The 16,170-nt window shown below is 48.2% G+C and overlaps 4 protein-coding genes and 1 pseudogene across 5 annotated transcripts; 1 reads left to right on the forward strand and 4 right to left on the reverse strand.

Annotated features, from left to right (window-relative positions):
• The first annotated feature begins 4,355 nt into the window (after positions 1-4,355).
• Positions 4,356-4,539, forward strand: GGS25DRAFT_t67 (annotated as a pseudogene). Its single transcript has one exon. The product of its transcript is annotated as a tRNA-OTHER (tRNA).
• Positions 4,540-4,862: 323 nt separating this feature from the next.
• GGS25DRAFT_317726 (polyamine transporter 1) lies at positions 4,863-7,642 on the reverse strand. The gene is made up of 2 exons (XM_049257792.1): positions 6,245-7,642; positions 4,863-6,069 (listed from the first exon to the last, which is right to left on the reverse strand). Exons 1-2 carry the CDS (start codon positions 7,299-7,301, stop codon positions 5,384-5,386), a joined length of 1,743 nt encoding a protein of 580 aa, XP_049115479.1. The 5' UTR covers positions 7,302-7,642; the 3' UTR covers positions 4,863-5,383.
• A 514-nt stretch (positions 7,643-8,156) lies between these two features.
• GGS25DRAFT_317724 (MFS general substrate transporter) lies at positions 8,157-10,236 on the reverse strand. The gene is made up of 4 exons (XM_049257791.1): positions 9,698-10,236; positions 9,172-9,628; positions 8,519-9,094; positions 8,157-8,440 (listed from the first exon to the last, which is right to left on the reverse strand). Exons 1-4 carry the CDS (start codon positions 9,967-9,969, stop codon positions 8,192-8,194), a joined length of 1,554 nt encoding a protein of 517 aa, XP_049115480.1. The 5' UTR covers positions 9,970-10,236; the 3' UTR covers positions 8,157-8,191.
• Positions 10,237-11,606: 1,370 nt separating this feature from the next.
• Positions 11,607-12,950, reverse strand: GGS25DRAFT_317756 (uncharacterized protein). The gene has a single exon (XM_049257793.1). The coding sequence runs from the start codon at positions 12,629-12,631 to the stop codon at positions 11,660-11,662; it is 972 nt and encodes a 323-aa protein (XP_049115481.1). The 5' UTR covers positions 12,632-12,950; the 3' UTR covers positions 11,607-11,659.
• Positions 12,951-13,000: 50 nt separating this feature from the next.
• GGS25DRAFT_494283 (alpha/beta-hydrolase) lies at positions 13,001-15,521 on the reverse strand. Its single transcript, XM_049261337.1, has 2 exons — positions 14,833-15,521; positions 13,001-14,737 (listed from the first exon to the last, which is right to left on the reverse strand). Exons 1-2 carry the CDS (start codon positions 15,112-15,114, stop codon positions 13,388-13,390), a joined length of 1,632 nt encoding a protein of 543 aa, XP_049115482.1. The 5' UTR covers positions 15,115-15,521; the 3' UTR covers positions 13,001-13,387.
• Positions 15,522-16,170: the final 649 nt, after the last annotated feature.

The raw sequence follows: 16,170 nt of genomic DNA on the forward strand, positions 1-16,170 counted from the left end.
GGATAAAGTCGGTTAATTGGCCATTCTTGAACGTAGACGAGTCGCGTTGGAATGTATATGGTGAATTAATGAAACTTTGACTTACTCTTTGTTCCCGTGGATGAATCGGAAATCTTTAGGTGCTTCAAACCCAGGCCTTTGGATAGGACCAGTAGGGGGATGAGGGAACTCGTACACGGTAGGGCTGTCTACCGAGTAAGAGCGTGAAAACCGTTGATCCGGTCTCTGTAAGCCCTTTGCTATGGAGAGATACTCCCCAGAGGAATACCTAGTAGCGATTTGTGACGCGGTTGCAGACAACGGCTTCCGTCGAATAGAAGCTGGCCGTGAAGGTAGGCCAGCGGCACTATCGATGACAAGCTTTTTCGTGTTTCTTGATGGTGGTAGGACGGGAGGCGACTCTGAGGATGGCGATTGGTCTGGAAGGTCGGGAAAAGGTTGGTGAAGGGAAGAAGGTAGATGAGATGAAGCACGAGAAGTCTCAGAGTTGGCCTCGAGGGAGGGCCGGTGCGGATGGTCTTGCAATGACTGAGGGACGGACATGGTTCGTAGATTTGTAGATTTACTACTCCCTTGTCATATCACTCATGACCATGTAGGTAACTATTGGGATATTGTGTGGAGTTGGTTACAACGTTAGAACGTTAGGGGCCAAGAGATTACTTGACTCGGTCTGTCCAAGCAAGAGTGTTAATGTTTCACTGAGAATAGAGAAGGGCAAGATTCATCGAAGTCAAATTCAGTCTAACAGCCATGACAACCATGACAATCAAGAGGTGAACCAGGAAAAGAGTGAGAACGCAACAAGAGAAAGAGCAGAAACGACCAGAATTCGTTTAGACTCGGCGGTGGAAATGTTCGAAAGGGGTATGGCGGCATTGGCTACTGGTTGGTAGCGTCGCAATCGGTTCTTTTCCTCATTATTAGACCAGTTACAAACCATTAAAATCCATGAATGGGGTCTGGTTCAAGGATGTAGGGATATGTAAGGATGCTAGTTAATAAGCCCATAAAGCCCAATAAGCCCTGTTTTAATATTCAGGAACCCGTTAGGAACGACGCGGAACTGCATGGAGCAATTCAGTAATTCAACCTGGCTCTTGCTTTTGTCTCTTTCTCACTTCAATGTCTCTCTTAAGTACCTTACCCATACTACTAGTAGTACATACATAGGTATGTGTACAAGTCTATATACTTTGCAACGCGGCGCCTGGAAGGTGACAAGCATCTTTCCTAGCGTTTACGATTTCCCCCAGTCGTTCCGCTCTTTCCCCTGATATGGCTTTGGATGGATTTTGTGGTGTACAACATTGAAGTCGGGGACACAATTGATGTTCTTTTAGTCGCTAACCACACCATTGGTCTACAATTGACAAGTGTCCCTGATTCTCTTGTCAAACAGAGCTTATACCCCTGTCAAATCCTTGCACTGCTAACCTAATCACATCTGTTTTTGTTCAATTGTAATTTCACCACCCCTGCAACCTAGCATCATCCCTCTAAGCCACCGGTAGGCAGAATGAACTACCAGAACGAATTGATTGGTTGGTATCAGCTATGTAGGTACATATTAGTCGTTGATATTTTATCAATAGGTATTCTGCTTGCATTTTTACTGACGAATGACTTTTTGTAGTTTCTTAGATAGTACTACTAGTAGTATTTGATACCTCACCAAGCCGAGCCAATCCCCTCCTGTTTACAGACTCTACACTAGATCTTACTTACCGCATTCTGCATTTCTCCTGCATACTGCAGGTACCAGCATGCAATGCACCCTGGCGGCATACATGGATGCATACCTTGATAACTATGTACCTATGTAGTTACATGTAGATCGCTTAGAGCCTAGAGGCTACCTAGTACTAGGTATTAATCCCCTACTAACACAGAACAATCACAAGGCAATCTCACTTTCGCGATATCGACTTTCCCCTGTTTTAACCAGTAGGATAAAGAAAGAAAGATCGATCTTAATAAAATCTCTTGAGCGATTCCATAATAATATCAGGTATCACTTACAGTAGCACTGCCCATCGCGGCTAACGGGAAATTTTGAACGTCAATTACCAATTATAGCTGAGCTTCCGCTGTTACGAGACCTCAAGTGCTACCTCTATCTGTTGTGCCATCGCCGTAAAATAGCGCGCGGCAAGGTACAGTCCGATCCGATACTATTATTATATTAAAGAGATAGGATTGATGTATTACATCCGATAAAGAAGAAAAAGGACAGGTCATAATGAGTCGTGGGGTATTCTCACGCAATACTACTAGTAGACTACTACTAGTAGTAAGTACAAAAATGGAAGCTATCCTAATTTCCAAGGTCTTGATCCCGACTTTATTGCACTTACTGTAACTAACTTAATACAATAACTTCAAGTTGAGCCTCAAAAAGCCCAGAGGTTCAATGTATTTATCTACATACCTATTCAGGTACATACCTAGGTATGCATGCATGTATAACGTTAAGCACGTTGTATGCAAGACAGTGCTATGTCTCTAAGAGAAACCCCGAACCATATTTTAACATTCAACATCCAAGACATGGAAATATTTCAAAGGTTACATACGTAGGTGCGGTGCCTACAACATAACTCTTTCCGCCAGGGACAGCCAAAGGGAACGCGTAATCGTAATCTACCAATTAAGGCAGTTCCTTTCTATGTTTGGTATGAGCGGTTGAATATCAAGAGCTAGTTAAGCAAGTCTGCCCCCCCTGCGCGCATCAGTGGGACTATCCCCCAAGACAGGAAGCCAGCCGAGGCCAGATTCGCGATTGCTAACCCTGAATGCTTAGTAGGAGGTAAGCTCACCTAAGATGCCATTCTCGTCTGGGGAATGTAGCGGCGAAGATGACCAACTCGGGGAAGATGCTAAGACGCCCCAAATACTTGTGAGATAGGATCTAGCCATGCCCAAAGCAGTTGTAACGTCGGGTGAGTTGTACGTGATGCATACATATGTGCATAGTACAATGTAGTATGTGCTTTTACACTTCTAGTTAAACGATACACTTAAAATAGAAGACGGGTGAACAATCTCATTGCGTATTTCCCAATAGAATAAATAGGTAGCGCTTTTCCAGCTCCTTTAACTACAGCTTTTGTTACGTACGAAAACCAAGGCGCGAACAAAGGCGCTTCTGTTACTATGTAATTAGCATCTGACCTATTGATATTGTCTAATTTGTTATGTGCTTTCATATAGGGGTCCACTGGGTTAGGAAACAAATGAGGCTCTGGAGATCCTGGCAAGGGAACTGGGTCCCAGAAACCACCACTCCACAGGTCTGGTCTATTAAGGGTCCTGATTTCTTCGTGACATCCATGGAGAAGGCCAAATAAGAAGGCTATGCGGCCAGGCCGTTGTCCTACGTTTTTTTGAAGTTCGTCAGTCCAAGATTCCAGGTAGTTATCTGGGTTAATAGTAATAATTTGCAACCGTACGTTTATGTAAATTCTAAGGTTCTTAACTGCGCCTCAGTCAATGGGGAGAAAGATACCTCATCCGGCACGCCACCCGAAAAGGAGGCAGGTTTACATACCTCCCCAGGCTGCCAGGTATATTAACGTTATCCCTTATACGAAAAATGTAGCCTTGGAAGAACCCCTATCATTCTATCATGGATATTGTTATCAACGACTAATTCCAACTTCTTCTTGTTATAACTAGCCTACATAAGTCATCAAGGAAAAGGAGTTCGCACGGTGAGCGCTTCATTTCCACACTTCGTTATGCGAAGTACCTAACCTAGATAAGACCCCCATGCCCGGAGTTCGTGTTCTCTTCTTCTCCGAGTCAGGAAAGTTGCAAGTAGCTAACCGAAGAGCTATCTTTGAATCTGCAAATATCGAAATCGAATGTGTCATGATGGTTGTAGCCAACTTTTGTAATCGATCGTTATTAACCCAGGACTAAGATATGTACCTGACCTGAGCGTCTAGGGGATGCATAGAAAGCACCACACGTGATAGTACGAGGATTTCCATACTATTTGGATCAAGAAATAGAACGGGATACAGGATCTATTTCTGTATGCCTATTCAATATTCCTACTATTAATAGGTTCCGTACGTAGTAGACTTGTTCATCAATACCCCCAATAACGAGTAAGACAAGAACTGAAAATAGCCCATTGAAATTTGGGGGCCGCCGGCCTAAAATCACGCGCGTGACTCCCACCTAGGCGCTCACCACTCACCCCCCCCCCGGCCCAACATCGGCCCATCCCCCCGCGCACAAAAAAAACCCCCCGTGCAAAACCAAGGGCATATATACCCCCAAATCCGCAGCCACAACCACCAACAAAAAAACCGCATAGGGTTCCCAGGTGTCACAAGCCTCCTATCGCCCGGTTAGCTCAATCGGTAGAGCGTGAGACTCTTAATCTCAAGGTTGCGGGTAAGTCTAACTACATAACTCCCTCCCTACCTGTACACACAGAGGGTTCGAAGTAACTACGTAGTAATACATATGTTCGATAAAAGCTAACATTTCTACTCCTACTCCTAGGTTCGACCCCCGCATCGGGCTCAATTCCTGATGCTTCTCAGTCACAACTGGGATAAGCAACCACTTATTTTTTTTGTCTTTTTTTTCTTCCTCTCTCCTTTTTTTGAAAAAAAAAAAATATTTTCTTTCTTCTATTGTGATTCCTTTTGTAACCTATTCTACGTGAAAATATCCTTTGAGCCTACCTACCTACCCTGCCTGCTCTCCCCATCTCATCCCTATGTAACTACCTTCTAAAGTTGAAGAAAAGAAATTCCAACCGCTATCTGTGGCTTTGCTTGTGGCGCATTTAACTACCACTCTTCCCACTCCTCGTGACCTAAGGCCATCCATAGGTATCCCTATCCATGATTCCATATCCATATCAACCCATCGTCGTACGAGCAATTCAACTCTCCTAATAATACCTAGCCCTAGTTATATAGGGAAAAAAATTACTAGTAGTTAGTTATTACACCGTAGCACTTGTAAGAGCCTCGCCTCGAATATTCCCCTGTTTCACGGTCGACGATCCGGCAAGCCAAGCCAGGGGTGTCGCAGAACACAATGCTACATTAGCACAAACACGACCGACAGGTATCAGTAAGAGATTCTGCCTTTCATTCAAGTGCAGGTACTCCAATAGAAAGAAGGACGAGATATAACAGAATGCCAAAAAAAAAGTTATTTCTCTATGTATGCTGTCTATTGACTAAACATGCAACCCGAACCCACCATGCAATCATGAATCGTTCGTTTCCCCGTCCCGTAGTCCAAAGCCGTGCCCCAAACGCCTAACCTATGCCATGCAGTCGGTCCTTTTGATTAGCAAAACGACATTGCCTCTCTACCTATGTATCTCTCCTTGCCTCCTTCTTTCCCTCTCTCAAAACACACTATTCTTGCTCCATTTATTCTTTGCCCGGATCCTCCTCCCATAGTAATAAAAAACATACGGCACAGGGATGAGCAGGGTCGCGAAGCCAGCGAAGATGCTGGACCCGGGCCCCACGCCGATATTGTGATACAGCGGGGAGACGACGAGCGGGAATGCGGCCGCGAAGCAGCTGCGCAAAAAGGTATTAGCCGCCACGGCGCTCGCGGCATACATCTGGAACGTGTCGACGAGGTAGTTGAGGGCTGCCTGGAAGATGGTGTTGAAGCCGCAGCCGGTGATGAACAGCCCGATGACGGGGGCGATCCAAGGCGCGACGGCAGGGTCGGCAGTCCAGCCGGTGATGAACTGGCCTGCTGCGAATAGCACGGAGCCTAGCATCATCGGCGGCAGCCTCTTCTCTGGAATCGGGCGGTCGCCTGAAGCGTGGTAGGCCTTGTTGTAGTAGAGCTGGTTATACATGTTGATGGCTGCGCCGGTGAGCGAGCCCAGAAAGATGGCTAAGAAGGGTAATTCGCTGACCACAAGTGACCACCCTCTGACCTCGCCGAATATAATGGGGATAGCCCCAAGATGCATGTAAAGAATCCCATAGCAGAAACTCGCGTATATCGCGATTAGAAAGCAAATAGGCGTGCAAAGCAGCTGAATCGGGCGAACGAGGAACTTCCTCGCCACTGCAGCAATAAAATTTCGTTAGCGATAGACTTCTTTATCAACAAAAGCTGCATAGGGTTACATAAGAGCGTATCTTGAAGTAAAAAATGTGAAGATTTAGGCTTAGTTAGGGAAGCCTAACTCCTACCACAAACCCAAAAAGGGGGTTTAATGGACTTGAGAAAGGTTACATACGCTCAACGATACTAACATCCCATTCCTCGAATTTAGCGTGGAGTGCCCAGTTGCCCGTCTCGAGGCGCAACCGCCGTGCCTTGGTGACCAGGAGCCTCGGCGGATACGACTCATCGACAAAGATAACCGCTATCAGCAAAACGGCCGCCTGCAGCATCCCCGTGGTATACTCGGTCCACCTCCAGCCCAAGTTCGGCTGCACGACAACGGCAGCCGAGACGATTGGCCCCACGGTCGGGCCGCCGACTACGGCCATAGCGTAGCCGGCCATGGCGATGCCGCGATACGCGGGGGTGAAGAGGTCGCCCAGGACACCACCGGTATTGGTGACCGGAGCGGAGGCGAAGAAAGCGCCCCAGAACCGCGTCAGCATGAGCGTCTGGAAGTCTTTGGACACGGCCGAGGCGAAGGAGAAGCATATGGCGACGAACATGGGCGTCAGGACCGCCATGCGACGACCGTACACCTCTGAGAGCGGCGCCCACAGCAAAGGGCCTAGACCGAAGCCGAGGAGGAAGAGCGTGGTGCCCAGAGTGGCTACTTGCGTGCCGACGCCAAACTCCTGGGCGATCTGCACAGTGCCGGCGGAGTAAGAAGATGAGGCCCAGGTGGCGGACATGGTGACCAGAGCGTAGAGCAGGGTGGTGGTGACCTTCTTGTGCCGCGGCCAATTCAAGGGGCGGAAGGGGTCGTCGGGCCCGTCGAAGTCGACGATGTAGTCCGGTCCAGTTTTCTGCTTCGCGAGGGGGTGCGAGAACACCGGGACTATCGGGCGAGACCGCAGTCGCGACAGCGCGGTGTCCCGCCGAGAAACCGACGGCCGGATGGCGCTTGAGGTTCCGTCCACCACATCATCCCGGCTGGTCGCACGCAGCTGAGACGGATGCGTCTCCAGGGTACACGGTCGGTGGCCATCATGGTACTTTTCCGTGGGAGGGCACTCGCAACTCGATGACCTTCTGTTGAGCGCCGTGGCGGGGGAATCCGGGGAAGGAGGTTCCTGAGACGAAGCTCCGCGTGAGCGCTCCGAGTCGCCATTTTCTTCGGTTGTCGACATGGTTGCCGATTAATGATACCTTGAGGGCATCGAGTATGGTATATTATGTACTGTATAATATACAATTATAATACATAGGTACCCAGGGCAGGGGGGATAAGACGGATCTCATTTGAATCGATGATCGTGGTGTCGTCATCATCCCACATCGTAACCCGTTGTTCTGGAACCGATGCCGAAAGGCCGAAAAGGCGAAAAGAGAGGAAAAAGTATTTACTGTGTGGTAGTGACAAGTGTAGTTGATAGTTGAATCGGAGTTCCAAGGTCCAATGACGTGTGGTCTTGCCAGAATTGTTTATATCCACCTGGGCATATCCCTGGACACATGACAAATAAAAGAAAGAGCCATACAACAACAAAACTAATGCTTAAGCCCGGGTAGGCGTATCCCGTTACATTAGGTATCCATGGATTACATAAAGTCGCCCAATACTTTTGAGATTCAGCTCTATCACACCTAACACACCATAGGCATGTGCCATGATACCAACCTCCTGAATCGATAAACACAAGCAAATTATCACAAAGCGACCCAGGAGAGAATCTTCACAGGGGATGTAATCCAAGACTTATGGTAGACTTTTTCATATTATTTCAACTGCTTCCACATCGCAGTTTCATCAGTTTCCCAACATCTCAACTCTTTTCTAATCCAAGAGTCCTTAGGCGAAGCCTTGTCGCCACCCTTCATCAACTGCGTACTGGGTTCCCAACCCATCTAGGTCTAACCTGCCTGCATCATTACATGCTATGCTATGCCACGCTGTATAAAGCACAATATGAGGTATCAATCAATAACCCCAAGAGTCAAAGTCTATAAATAATACCAGACTTGTAAATAAAAACAACAAGAAGAAGGGGGAAAAAAAAAACAAGCAAAGAAAATAATTTTATAGCTTGGGGTTGAACCGCTTGCGTATGCGCTCGCCGTAGATGAAGAATATAAGCGGTATCGGGATGAGGCCCAGCGAGATGAAGGCGAGCAGGCTGTTGCCCCAGCCCAGGCCGAGCGCGTTGTACATGTCGAGGCCGCCCAGGGGCAGGATGGCGCCGAGCAGAGATCGGAGCACGGCCATGGCGGCTGTGACGGACGCTGCGTACTCAGGGTAGGTGTCAAGAAGGTAGTTTTGGATGCAGAACTGTTTAAGGGACATGTTAGAATCTCTGTTTAAGCGAAAGAAAGGGGGGAGTTGGGTTGGGTTGGATTGATAACGTACCATGACACCCATCATACCAGCGGCGAAGATCAAGACGCCGAACATGGGGACGATCCAGTGAATGCTATAGTGTGTGGTCCATCCGTAGATGAACAGGCCGACGGGGAGCGCGATGCCGCTGGGGATGGTCAGGATAGGCGGGATGCGGATCTCGGGCTTGTGGACGATGCCCTTGGCCTGGTTGCGCTTGACCATCCAGTCCGTGAGCTGGCCGAAGCCCACCACGCCGATGACCATACCGATGCCGGCGGGGAGGAACGTCAGGCCGCTGGTGCCCTCGTCGAACCCGTACTGGCCCGTGTAGACGAACGAGAAGGTGGTGAGGAGCAGGTAGAAGATGCCGTAGGTGATGGCGACGTATAGCGCCATGGACGTGACGATGGGCGTCACCAGCAGCAGCTTCATCGGCCGAATGATCGTCTGCTTGAAGTGGACCTTCGGATCGATTCTGTCCGCGAGCTTGCTGCGCAGCTCCTTGTTGCCGGTCTCCTTGCGGAGTTTGCGAGTCTTCTTCTCGAGAATGGCGGCGCCGAGCGTCTCGCGTAGGAAGAAGGAGAAGGGGATGAGGAGACCACCCTGCGTTTCCTGTTAGCTCACACATACACACAGGGAATGCTTTATGCTACTAAAGACTGAAGGGAAGAAGGACATACCAGAATGACAATCAACCAATACACCCATCGCCACCCCGCGGCTTGGATCAGGTAGCCACCGGCGATCGGGCCAATACACGGGCCTAGGAGAGGACCCAGGGCCCAAGCCGACATAGCCCTCCCGCGCTTCTCCACAGGCATGATATCGGCGATGCTGCCGCTTCCGATGGTGATGGGCACAGACCCGGCGAGGCCCATGAGCAAGCGGAACGCCATGAGCATCCCGATGCTGTTGCTCAGAGCAGCGCCGATGGAGAAGGCGACGAAGAGGATGTTGCCGATGACGTACAGCGGTCTTCGGCCGTAGATCTCGCTCAGCGGCGCCACGATGAGCGGGCCGAAGGCGAAGCCTAGGATGTAAACTGAGAGTAAAAAGGTGGCGACTGTCGTCGACGACTCCTTGAATTCCACCATGATGCCGGGGATACCTGGGGCGAACATGGAGGAGCCGAGTGGCCTATTCAGGTACCTATGTTAGCACTATTCAACCTGGAGGTGGTGGGTAGTATTATTATTGGCAACTCACGTAACCATAGTCATCACAGAAAGAATGACGATGTTCAGCCATTTCTGGTTATCGGACCAGTTCATCGGGTTTGCTTGATCGTTCGGCCCGTCCCAGTCCACCACGTTCGGGTCCTTCTCGTCCTCGACAGTGCTCTCGCCGTGTTCGGGCCCGGCTTCCACATCCTGCTCTGACTCCGGCGCGTTGGTCGACGCCGCCTTGTCGGGGACCGTGTTGAGCGACCCCTTCTCTGTCTCTTCGACGCTCATCGTTGCTGGGTCTTGCTGCACCATCCTAGGTGTGTATGTGTATATAATATTTGGCTGGTTTAACACTTATACTGTTGTTGTCAGGGGGTAAAGGAGTTTGTTGTTAAACTCAAGGTAGGTATAATAGAGAGCAAACCTATAGAAGAGATGATATTGATGGCACACTGATAGCAACATTCTAACAAGAAAGAAACGGAAACCGTTCCTATTTATTATAATTAGTTAACTCGCAACACAATTTCATTAACTACAACGGGTGCCAGCGAATCCCGATCACAAAAACGGAATTCCGGCTGGGAGCTGGTCCCGGAGATGGGATTGCCTTGGCATAATTCTTGTGCAAAAAACATAGTTATCCCTCCCTCCCCCAAAACAAAATATTAAGCCCGTTCGTTCGCTTTTCCCATGTGGTTCCTCCTCCCTCGGTGGAGTAGCCGTTAAGGTCTACTTCTTCTTCTACAAGTTAGGTAGTTAAGCCTGTTGTTGATTCTAGACCGTCTTGGTCGCAGTAAACCCCATTCGCTCATTCGTTCGAACTAGGTAGGTAACTAGTTAGTAGTTACATAGTAATACCTAAATAAATTCCCGGGTTGGCATGGAAGTTAACGAAAGCGAAGGAAGGAAAAGAAAAGAAAAAGCGGAGAAGGCTTTGGTTTGGTCTGGTTTTTTTCGTTTCGTACAGAAGAAACATTGAAACATTGAAAGGGTCCGGTGGGCGACTTTTGCATAAAGCTGCATAAATCTGTGCAATTACCCTCTAAAAGTCTCTAAAGTTCTAAAACCCGGGGTATTGTGTGGATGATTTACGCTAGGAACTAACCCCCTTTTTCCACTCGTATAAGGCTAACATATACTCGTACTCGGTCCGTGTATACGACTACGGGCTAGAAGCTTTGCTAGACAGGTTTTTTAATATCAACAACACTGATACCTGGAGAAACCCCAAGACTCTAAGACCCTCCCTTTAACTTTTAACTTAAGAACACCAGCAACGTATTTTATGCGGTAAGCTGACCTTACTTCCGGCTTGGTATGGATTTCGACAACAACAACAACAACATTGAACTCCAACCCCAACCCCAACCCAACTAATTCCGCGCAATCAATGGCATTTACCTGGTTGTATTCCCAGCGCATCACTCACACCGGTACAAATTACAATACATACAAGCATACATTAAGTACACGGATTAGCTAACACGGATGATTGACGAAGCCCATGCGTGCTGGCACTACTGAAGATGATCAGTCTTGGAAGAAGGCTGAACTGGGGGTCAGATAGAGTCCATGAATTCTCGATTCTCGGTAACATCCGTGTAATATAAAAAGATAGCCTTAGCCTTATGTATAGCGTTTTTCGTAACTTTCGTAACTTTGCGATGCCGAGCCCGGTAGTTCAAATCTTCAGTAGGGGATTTTGGGGATTTTGTGGCCCTTATGTAATTAACTACCGTCTAACATCCCTTCCGCACCGAGAGATATGCAGTAATATTATGGCCCCGTCCTCCATCGTATGCGTATTACATATCTGTACGATATCTCCGTACCATTCATTGCAAGCAGCCAGAAACAGCTACTTCTTGGTAAGTTCTGACTGGGTTAGGTAATGATAGGGTCTGAGACAAAGATTAAACCAACGAAGATAAACAGGCTGTGGTGAAAGTTTGAAACCATGCAGCTCCCCACATCCCATCTGTACAGTGTACATATCTCCTTAGCCCCAGATCAGCACCTCGTTCTGCTGAATATCGTTGACTCGAAACTTTTCCGGGTTCCTCAGCGGCGTCCAGTTCTCGCTATCGCTAGGTCGGTGCGACCTGACGCTGCTGGAGTTCGTGTGCTTGAAGTGGACGGCGTGGTCGGAGCTATCGACCCAGCGGCCCTTGCGGTACTCCTCGAAAGTGCCAGCGAGGAACTGGGCGTCGAATCTTCTCTCCGCCACATTCCATCCCCGGATTCGAGAGTGCGTGGGTTCTTGGTTGAGGAAGACGACGAACTCGCCGCTCGCGTAGTCGCTCACTTCCTCCAGGTACCGGCTCATCCCTGTCATGCGGCTGTCGAACCCGCGGTCGACGAGGATAATGTAGCTCTGCGTGCCGTTAGTGGGCTCCTCCACGGGGCGGATACGGCATCGCCGCACAGGTGGGCGGCAGCGCGTTGCCGTATCGACGATGGCACCTTGTGGGGCCGGCATCACACACGTGACGGTGCGTATGTCGTAGTTCTGATTCGAGAGTAGGAGCCCGAGGTAGCTGCCATCCTTGAGGGTATGTAGGTCTAGCGCCACGTGCCGCGTGCCCGACGGATACATCCCCCAGTTCGGCGCCACGTTGATGTCGGTAGGCGGGCGACAGAGACTCACATAGAGGATGTCTAGGTCCGGACGGAAAGCACGAAATGGCACGTTGCAGCCAGCTAGTGGCGAATAGCGAAACTTTGTGCGGGATATGGCCACCTCGCGTGCCTCACGGCTCACGTGCATGAGGGTGGGAAAGCAGGTGTCAACGAGAAAGGGCTTGAGGATCTTGGAAGGAGAAGGCGTCTCCGTCAGCACTTCCTCTACCGGCCAAGGAATGCATATCTCTGGTACATCGTCAGGGAGTGCAAATCCCCAGATGGCACGACGTAACTCGAGAGGTAGGTCCCTAAATCTGGTGAACAGTGGACGGTGCGTGTTTGTCGACATTTTGTACCGAATACTACCCGTTTTCTTGTCTAATAGGGATTGAGATGTGTTAGCATCGGATTACACCAATAGGGGTCTGGTGTATGGCCGCAGTGCTGAGTATTGATTTTCCGGAAGTTCAGACTGAGGACTGAGGATTGAGGATTGAGGATTGAGGATTAAGAAATTTGCACATTGAACTTTGAAGGGACAGGATGGATACCGAGTACTACTATACATATGTGTAAGAGGTGAAACGCTTATGTAATTATTCATTACAAACCTAAGGTATACATATGTAGTATGTGAGGTAGGTACTATGCAGGTAGGTATGCATGCATTCGCACCTGCCAACATCAATGATCAAAGTTAGGAATTATCACATTTATACTACATACTAGGTAGGTACTAGGTACTACACAGTACATTTATTCACTGTACTTCTTGCTGTCTCCCATTTACTGTTTAACTATATCAAATCTTGTTCGTTAAGTGGTGTTAATAATTAATCTATTCCATCCATTGGGATAGAAGCTGACAATGTCAAGCTCTAATGCATATAATAAATGCCTTCTAGTAGTACACATTGATCTAAATCCTGTCCTTTCACTCATTACCAAGTAACTGGGTGCCTATAAGAAGGCGACAATCCTCGTGCTTATTGATATCATGCATCATAAACAACCCGCTTTCTTGTTGAACTCAACATCACACCGGAACACCAAGCAATGCATTTTATCAAAAACCACCGACTTTCTCTACACCAAAACAGCAGGCTCAAGACTGCACTTTCGCTGCTAGTGTTTCTTTTCGAGTGTCTTCTAATTCTTTGCGGATGTATTCGTTGAACTCATCCGGATTGTCGAGGTATAAATGGTGACCAGCTTTGCTAACAACAATCACCTTCGCCGCCCCATTCTCCTTTCGCTTCTCTTCGTCGGTGCCGTGAAGAAGTGCCTTAATTTTAGCTTGCTTGAGCTTCTCTTCCGCGGCAAGACCACCCGCGACATCCATCCAATCATTCTCGCCGTACATGAAGATAATAGGATAGCCCGTTTCCTTCACGGCTGGCGATGTCTCGGTTGCAGGAGTCACAACTTGTCTCCCTACGCAATGAATACGATTGATAATTGGCCGTCTTGCATGGGCGCCGGGAGCAAGAAGATACGGTAAGACGTATTCGCCACTTCCTCTTTGCCTGAAAATAGAGTATGCATATTCATGAAGCGTTTGTTTCTCTTCGGGTGTCAGGTGGTTAAACCGTCGCGTAGTCCAACCTGAAGTAAGTCGTGGGCCCAATGGGCCCGCCAACCGTACGATGCTGAATGGCGACACGTTTGCATCCCATAGCCAGGTCAGCCACGGAGAATATGGCCGTTTTTTCGGCGCGTTAGCGTCCGCCTGTTTCGCATTAGGGGTACCACCACCATGGCCTTTGGTTGTCGTTTGCTGATCCACAGTGAACTCGTCTTGTAAAGACGAATCCATAGGTTCTGGCATGTCGGCGTTGACAGCGTAAGGATCCTCGGGAACTCCTACTGGAGAGGCGAGGATAAGCTTATTTAGGTGACCTGGGTATTTGAGTGCATAGGAAACACCCAAATAGCCACCCAAAGAATGGCCAAGAAGAGTGAACTTTTCGATCTTTCGAATTTTCCGCCACTCTTCTAGAGCGTCTATAAACCAGTTCTCTGCCTCCGTAATCTTCGCTTCTGGGTCTTTCGAACAAATCCTAAAGGGAGGCCTGGTTGAGTTGCCCATTCCTAACCAATCCAGCGCGTAAAGCTTCCAGCCTTTTGATCGACTGAGTGCCTCGAAGTTCTTGTAGTAAAACCCGAGGCCAGCTCCGTACCCATGAAGCATGACCAGAGTATCGTCAGTTGACTCTCCAACGTGCTCAACCGAAAACTCATTCATGCTTCGGTTCTTGCCTGACAGCTCAACCATCGTCGACTTCCAAGCCCTCGGTCCATAGGGGTCCATTTTCGCTGTCGTCTGGGCTTCTCCAGGATGTTCCGCTGATGGCACTTCTGTCGCGGAATTCGTCGGCGAAGCGATAGCTTCTCGAAGATAAGGAATGCATGATATGACGTTGCGCTCGGCGATCGTAGGTGTGACGCTATTCCACTACAATCTGGTTAGCAGAGATCAGGGTGATGCGCCAATTTCCAAACCCAAGAACATCAAACGGGGTAATTGCAAAATGAATTGACGCGACATACCCATTGAGACACAGCCTCTTTGTAGCCCAGGGGAAATAAACCCATACTGGGGGGTTTGGTAACCGGTCGACCTTCCGGTGTTCGCTCCCTAGAGCTCTGAGAGACCGACATTGGTCGAGGAAGTCTTCCGATAGGTAGGCTGGAGGGTACGGGAGTGGTGACAGATTCTTGGTTGTATATGTCAGCCTTATAAGAGGAGTGGGAGTTATCGGCGTATTGTGTTCGCGTAGCGGTGGTTATAAACTTCCTCGACTGTACAACGACTAATTTATGTTTGAGCATACCGGAGGGGGTTGGCAAAGCCGGCCAGGCCTGGTCTTATATGATTACAAAAGGGCAAACTCCGAGACACAGAACGGGGGGTGTAAGGCGATAGGGAACTACAGTACCCGCGTACCTACTGTACTGTACTAGGTACCAGACCAGAACCACGTAACATGTGGCACAGGGTCCTAAGCGATGATGACACGAAGTTGTGTAGAGCAGACCCTGACCAGTCGGATAATTGATACAAAATACTTTCCGTCCGATTGAATTATTAAGAGTGGCTTAGTCTCTCGAAGGCCAGATTTACCAAAGAATTTTGTTTCTAGGTAATTTGGATTAGGTTAGATCAATTGATTTGAACGAGTCAAGAGTCAAGAGAGGGCATGGGTTTAGGGGAAGGAAGGTCAAAGAAGTTTGGATGACGGATCTCGACGGGCCCGAAAAGATTGGGGCCGATAGGTAACATTTAGAGGATTTTCCTCGGGTTTTCATGTCCTTCCGCTCCGAGCAAGCCACTTTAAGATTTCATTTGTACTACTAACTAGAGTTTAGTACCTTTATACATGTAACTATATTTACCTAGGTAGGTAATATACTTTACACTACCTGCCTTATTTCATCTTATTTCCTGTTAACCATAATTAGAATTTAATGTTATAAAATTAAATAAATTAACCTGTTGGTAGAACATTTAAATGTTTGATTTGATCTTTTTTACATGTTTATGTAACTACTCCTATGATAAACCTGTAGATTACCTAGGTACGGAGTTATGGACAGTACTATCCTAACTCCGTCACGGGATCTCCGAGTCAAACTATGATGCCTACAATACTGTAACCTAGGTACATAAGTCAACCCTTCGAGAATCCTGTGCTGGTTCAGGGTCCAGGTTGTATGACCAGTCACAGAACGATGAATGCGTACCTATTATGTATTTATAGTTCGTGTGGGGTATCTAAGTCATGGCTATCCCTCCATCACTTTTTAGGCAAACAGTTACGGCAGACCCTACTAACCTACTTATTAATACTTAAATATATCTGTGCCTTACACAGACTATCCGAACAT

The sequence above is a fragment of the Hypoxylon fragiforme genome (assembly GCF_022984875.1).
Source record: "Hypoxylon fragiforme strain CBS 206.31 chromosome Unknown GGS25scaffold_6, whole genome shotgun sequence".
NCBI classification, from domain to species: Eukaryota; Fungi; Ascomycota; class Sordariomycetes; order Xylariales; family Hypoxylaceae; genus Hypoxylon; species Hypoxylon fragiforme.

Bases quoted from the DNA above. Each gene is read 5' to 3' on its own strand.
- GGS25DRAFT_494283 (XM_049261337.1), bottom strand. From the start codon at position 15,114: ATGCTCAAACATAAATTAGTCGTTGTACAGTCGAGGAAGTTTATAACC. The intron at 14,738-14,832 runs GTATGTCGCGTC...ACCAGATTGTAG, and splicing joins AAGAGGCTGTGTCTCAATGG to TGGAATAGCGTCACACCTAC.
- GGS25DRAFT_317724 (XM_049257791.1), bottom strand. From the start codon at position 9,969: ATGGTGCAGCAAGACCCAGCAACGATGAGCGTCGAAGAGACAGAGAAG. The intron at 9,629-9,697 runs GTGAGTTGCCAA...GTACCTGAATAG, and splicing joins TCTGTGATGACTATGGTTAC to GCCACTCGGCTCCTCCATGT. The intron at 9,095-9,171 runs GTATGTCCTTCT...CAGGAAACGCAG, and splicing joins ATTGGTTGATTGTCATTCTG to GGTGGTCTCCTCATCCCCTT.
- GGS25DRAFT_317756 (XM_049257793.1), bottom strand. From the start codon at position 12,631: ATGTCGACAAACACGCACCGTCCACTGTTCACCAGATTTAGGGACCTA.
- GGS25DRAFT_317726 (XM_049257792.1), bottom strand. From the start codon at position 7,301: ATGTCGACAACCGAAGAAAATGGCGACTCGGAGCGCTCACGCGGAGCT. The intron at 6,070-6,244 runs GTATGTAACCTT...TTATTGCTGCAG, and splicing joins GGATGTTAGTATCGTTGAGC to TGGCGAGGAAGTTCCTCGTT.